Source organism: Hibiscus syriacus, unplaced genomic scaffold (assembly GCF_006381635.1).
Source record: "Hibiscus syriacus cultivar Baekdansim isolate YM2019G1 unplaced genomic scaffold, ASM638163v2 tig00110328_pilon, whole genome shotgun sequence".
Taxonomy (NCBI): Eukaryota; Viridiplantae; Streptophyta; class Magnoliopsida; order Malvales; family Malvaceae; genus Hibiscus; species Hibiscus syriacus.
In genome coordinates this window covers 3,665,447-3,671,552 of record NW_024062685.1, presented here as the reverse complement: position 1 = coordinate 3,671,552, position 6,106 = coordinate 3,665,447, and the positions used below count along the sequence as shown (strand labels likewise).

Sequence of the window (6,106 nt, the reverse complement as noted above, 5' to 3'; positions counted from 1 at the left end):
ATACTTTTATAAAAACCATAGAAAATTTAAAAGTTCTATTCTATAAAGTAATTCTTTTACATAAACCTGTTTAAAACCTTAACAGACTCTATCAGAGCGTTCATATATATAATAACTTAGTTACATGCCAACATACCAAATTATATGACAAGACATTCTTTACAAAATATTTCCGATCTGAACTTTGCACGGAGATATGCTGCTTTACGGATCCGAAGCTTGATCTTCTGACTTATCCACACCTACGTGTAAGACACTTACACGCTAAGTCATAGACTTAGTGAGATATGTAAATATATAAAGTAAATTAACAAATGCATGAACATCTTATGTAATACACATTATACTTATACACCTATTGAACTCATCGCTAACATGTTTATCCTTACTTATTTCATTGTCATTAATTCCATTCTATTATATGAGCATATATTGAACATAAACATATAATATAACTTCAACACACAACAATACATGAATAATTACTATGATCATATCATACATAACCATATAACATCTCATATCACCATTACACATATGCATTTGTTACCATTACTATCATATGATCCTAACTTATTACTTATACATATCACATATCACATATACTATTTCACAAGAAACACACATATCATTATATCAAATTATGTTTCTTTTCAAAGCCCATGCATACTATTGAGAACTTAAGGTATGTAAGTACATAGTGGTTGTGCACAATATTGTCACCACAGCTCGTCTAAATCCCACTAGGGGCGCGTAGAATTTATCTCGAAGGACCACGTATATGTCCCAAAGAACCACATATAACACATATATCTCGAAGGACCACTATGTCCTGAAGGACCGCGTAGACCTTCGATTCTTGGCATGTCAACTATACCTATAGCTCTCATAACACATGACACGGGCATCATCTTTTACCTCATTACACATTCACATATTCATATCACATAGTTCTTTCACATAGCTCTTTATCACATTTCATATGATCACATAGTCACGTAGTTTACTTTCACGTAGTATTTTTCCATGAAATTCACATTATTCATCCTTTTCACACATGGTCACATCACATATACCTTTTTCTCATATGCATATAACATATTATTTCTTATCTTTTAACTTATATTACATATGCATGTAATCTTATGTCTTATTATCAATATCTCATAGATCACTATTATACAACACATGTTCGCATATACATGTTCTCATACAATCCCTTCATTCAATTATAACATCTAATCTATCTTATTATACTAATATGTATTCATGTCATTCATTTCATATACATAACATATCATATATCATTCTAATAGAAGCACATATGAGTCATATTATTTTCATATATATTTTATCATATATCTCATGATCACATGACCTATTATCATAAATACATGCATTTACATAGTTCACACATAAAAATGCATTCAACAATTAAACATATGCATTTACTCATATACCATACATCTAACACCATATCACTACATGTTTATGTTTTAGTACTTATATCATATAATATCGGAATTAGAGTCATCGCAAGTCTTAATTTCTTAACCTAATGTACACTTACTATCATGTACTCACATGGTCTCAATGAACACTCTTAAGCTCTTGTTTTCTTTGCGTATCTTACTCTGCCGACCTATCTGAACTTTGCTTTCGATCAATGTCTACACAATCATATATTTATACTATCAGTATCCCATTGATATATTATAATCTATAATTTCTTAGACTGAAAGAAAGATTTATTCCATTTCCCATTGAAGAGCATCGGTACATTCTATAATATATCAATGCACTACCCATGCATCGATAAACAAATCACCTTTAATATTTTCATTTTAAGGGGGGTGCATCGATGCACTTCTTATACATCGATGCACTAATTGCATTCAATGTTTCCTTTTTAATGGGTGCATCGATGCACTTCCTGTGCATCGATACACACTGAACAATTTCTGGAAATACCCTTGATGCATCGATACACATTGAATGTGCATCGATGCACATAGCCCCCAAAAATGTCATTTTAGCACGAAAATCTCTCCAATTCTACTTATTAATCCCTCCTTATACCTTAAAACTTATCTATACCTATGTAAACCTTCTTATAACACTATAACACTTTACCATCTCTCATAATTCACCACAATTCTTGAATTAAAGAATTTCATCAACTTTTCCATGTGTTCTAAATTCAATTCTATCACCTTTAACTTCTCAATTAACCCATTGACAAGTCAAATCATCCTTAAAACTTCAAAAACCTTTTTATAACAAAAAGTTCATTTCTAAACTCTTAATAGAAATTCCTTCCTAATTCTTTCCTCTTGGTGTTTTAAGCTTATATAACACTCAAAGAATAAAACAAAACTCAAATATTCAAGAATTAACCATCAAAATTAAAACTCAACTTTGAGGCTTGAGCATGAACACACGGGAAGAAGAAAGAAAGAAGAAAAAGAAGAGTTCCAGATAACTCTCCAAACCCATGTGTTTCATTCTTATAAAAGGGGGAAAATATCTTTTAAGCTAAAATTACCATAATGCCCTTATAATCCTTTCATATTTACTCCTTTCATCCAATACTAAAATAATCCTATTTAAATCCTTGAATTTTTAAATTTCCTAATTGATTCCCAAAATTTAAAATTCTCAATTTTGTCACTAACCCTGATTTCAGGATGTTACAATGATAATGAAGCAAGTTTCCATGTTTGGTTTGGCCTTTGGAGGTGAGGGTTGTAACGTGTGTGATAAGAGGAAAAGAAGAAAAGTGAAGAGAAAGAAAGAAGAAGAAAAGTGAAGAAAAAGAAGATGGGGAATGGGTTGAAGAAGAAGAAGAGCCAGTCAAAATGGCAGTCAACGATCCAACTCAGTAGATAACAGTCCAACTGTATTTTTCGTCACGCCTCTTAATGGCTGTTAATGACCGATTTGTAACTTTTGAAACATTAGTGGTGAAAACGAAAACTTACCCAAATATCAGTGACCATTGGTGTAGTTTACCCTATTTTTTTATAAATAAGTTTAAATTCAATTAAATACCAAAGATGATCAATCCAAACTGAAATAATTCATTGGTTATGATCGGTTTGAATCAACGATGAGTTAGGATCAAATATCGAGGGAATAAATTATTTTATATAAAAAAGTAATATATGTAAATTAAATATTCGTTGTTGAGTGATATTTTTTTTATTAAAAATATATGGATTTAAGTTATTTTCTCTAATTCAAATATGAAAATTTATTTTATACTATATAAAGGTAAATTAATAATATTGAATTGAAATTAAAATTCAATTCAAATAATCTAATATTTGTTCAACTTATAAATTAGAAATTAAATTGAATAGATTAGACTTGAGTATGAGTAATATTGAATCTAAAATTGTTCTAGATTTTATTGACTTCTTTCTCACTGCTAAATGTTGCTTAAATTTATATTTATGAAATATATTGGTGAATAAAAATAAATAAATAACACATATGGCCAAACCAAACACACTTAATCGTGAAAACATGTTATAAAATGCAAATCAAGGAAGTAGTCAAAGAATGTGTATATAAAGGGAAGCAGTTAAGCAAAGCGAATACAGGAGATTAAGCATGGGGAGATCTACTTGTTGCGATGAAGATGGTCTGAAGAAAGGTCCGTGGACTCCCGAAGAAGATGAAAAGCTGGTTCAGTTCATAAACGACCACGGCCATGGCAGCTGGAGAGCTTTGCCCAAGCTTGCAGGTTTCTTGATTTTTAACCCTAATAATCTCTGCTTTCATTTCCCGATGTGGGATTCTTGAAATCCGCCATTGCAGGTCTCAACCGATGTGGGAAGAGTTGCAGGCTGAGGTGGACCAATTACTTGAGGCCTGATATCAAGAGGGGAAAGTTTTCTCAAGATGAGGAACAAACAATCCTCCACTTGCATTCCATTCTTGGGAACAAGTAACTACTACTCAGTTTCGATTTCGATTTTCTTTTTGCTCAAATTTTGGTTTTAATTATTTTTTCTTTTCGGGGGTGAAAGGTGGTCAGCCATTGCAACACATCTGCCCGGCCGCACGGATAACGAGATCAAGAACTTTTGGAACACCCATTTGAAGAAAAAGCTGATTCAAATGGGGATCGACCCGATGACTCATCAACCCAGAACCGATATCTTGGCTAACTTGCCTCAGCTGATAGCCCTTGCCAGCCTTAAAGATCTCTTGGAGAACCCGTTGCAGGCCGAGGCTGCTCACATGGCTAAGCTTCAATGCCTCCACTTTTTCCTCCAATCTTCTTCCATGCCCAACAACTACGGTGGCGCCATTGCAGACATGGAAGAAGCAGCTTCTCTCAACTTATTAAATCCAACCCATTTTCCACTTGGAAATAATATTAACGAAACCTCTCAATCTCAACTGCTCCACTATCCACCACCACCACCTCAAGTCCCTTTCGGTTTCCAAACATCTTTGAATAATAACGAGAAGAGAACATCGATGAACAGCGATGAGTTGGGGCAGTACTGTTCCAACTTTGTCGTCAGCCACGCAGATAACCTGACTGATAACTCATCGTCCTGGCTTCTTCAATCGTTAGAGGACCCCCTGGAAACGGCGGCTGCCGCAGCCGATGCATCAGTGAGTAATATGCCGGGAGACACGAGCAGTGCGTCGAGCTACAACGGCACGGCAGCCGCCTCTCCCTACTGGTCTGAACTCTATTTCGATGACTCTATCATTCATGAGATTATTTCATAGTGAGTCTTGATTTTGAGTGTTGGGATTCGGATTTCCCATTGGTTGTTGTTACTGTAGATAAATCTGCACTGCATTTCAGGCTTTAATTTTCTATATATATATTATCTGAGTGAGCAGGAACATGATATATTATGATTGAATTGTTATTAATTATACAAAAATTATCAAATTGCTCTACTAAGCAGTTTTATGTATATAATTTCGAGATGATAGTTAAGACTGAGTAAAGAAAATGAATAAATTTAAAATTGAATTGAACCTTAGTCTTTAGATGATCAATTATTTATAAAATAAAGATTATGGTTATTTTATTTTGATTAATTTATAATTTTTATAATACAATAATAAATATTTTATATCTCAAATAAATAAATAAATTTAAAAATATTATATAAAAGTTATTAATTATTTTTTTACTTGAAAGATTTTATTAAATCAATATTTTATAATATAATTTTTTTACATCAAACATTTTTGTTCGTTCACATTATATATATATATATATATATTATACATATGATCATTCAAAGATTTCATTTAATACGAATATGTGTTTGTTCAAGTGGTAAGTAACTTGATATCGCTTAAGCAATGTCTCAAGTTTGTCTTTGTGTATGAAGTAAACTCTGCTGGGATATTCACCTACAAAACTAAGTGTGCACGCGAGTTGATTTAGATTAATCAAACAAAAGCCTTAGAACCAGACGGACAAAAAAATCATTTAATATACAATATATAATTGCAACGACGTAAGAAAATTCTAGTAAGAGCAAATATATGGGGTAGGTATAGTCAGGGCTGGGGTTAGAACGTTGGAGGCCCTGTGCAAATTCTTAAAAAGAGGTCTTTAAATCTCAATTTTTTTTAAGATGACTTTATTAACTAGAAAACCTTTATAAGATTCGACTGCAGGTTTATGGTTTTAGGCCCAAAATTTTTATCACTGATCCATAATACTTTGTTTATTTTTTTATTGTAAGAATAGTAATAAATCTATTTTTTTAAGCCCTTACTATTCCGGGACCCTGTTCCATCGCGCATGTTGATCATGCCTAGTCCCGCCTCTGGGTATAGTAGGTGAAAATGATGTTTAATCCGACGATACCAGATTATCTGAGTTTAATATACCTATCGAATATGGATATATATTTGATTTAAACATATTTAATGCTTTTCCAATTATTTGAAAAATCATATATTATTATTATTTGAATAATTACTACCTAAAGAAGGGGAAGAGAATTTTACTCATATAGATCATATTGAACCCACAACTTATACGCCAACTGAGAGATTTTAAACCTAGAGAGGGATCTTGAACTCGAAACGTTATTAAGAACGGCAGCCGCTGGCT

General features: G+C 32.5%; 1 protein-coding gene across 1 annotated transcript; it reads left to right on the top strand.

Annotated features, from left to right (window-relative positions):
* The first annotated feature begins 3,590 nt into the window (after positions 1-3,590).
* On the top strand, positions 3,591-4,865 carry LOC120118389 (transcription factor MYB93-like). The gene is made up of 3 exons (XM_039138425.1): positions 3,591-3,748; positions 3,823-3,952; positions 4,035-4,865. The coding sequence occupies exons 1-3, from the start codon at positions 3,616-3,618 to the stop codon at positions 4,750-4,752; spliced, it is 981 nt and encodes a 326-aa protein (XP_038994356.1). The 5' UTR covers positions 3,591-3,615; the 3' UTR covers positions 4,753-4,865.
* The last annotated feature ends 1,241 nt before the right edge of the window (positions 4,866-6,106 follow it).

Excerpts from the sequence above, each read along its gene's own strand:
- LOC120118389 (XM_039138425.1), top strand. The coding sequence starts at position 3,616 with ATGGGGAGATCTACTTGTTGCGATGAAGATGGTCTGAAGAAAGGTCCG. Across the intron at positions 3,749-3,822 it reads AGCTTTGCCCAAGCTTGCAG|GTCTCAACCGATGTGGGAAG; the intron begins GTTTCTTGATTT and ends CCGCCATTGCAG. Across the intron at positions 3,953-4,034 it reads CATTCCATTCTTGGGAACAA|GTGGTCAGCCATTGCAACAC; the intron begins GTAACTACTACT and ends CGGGGGTGAAAG.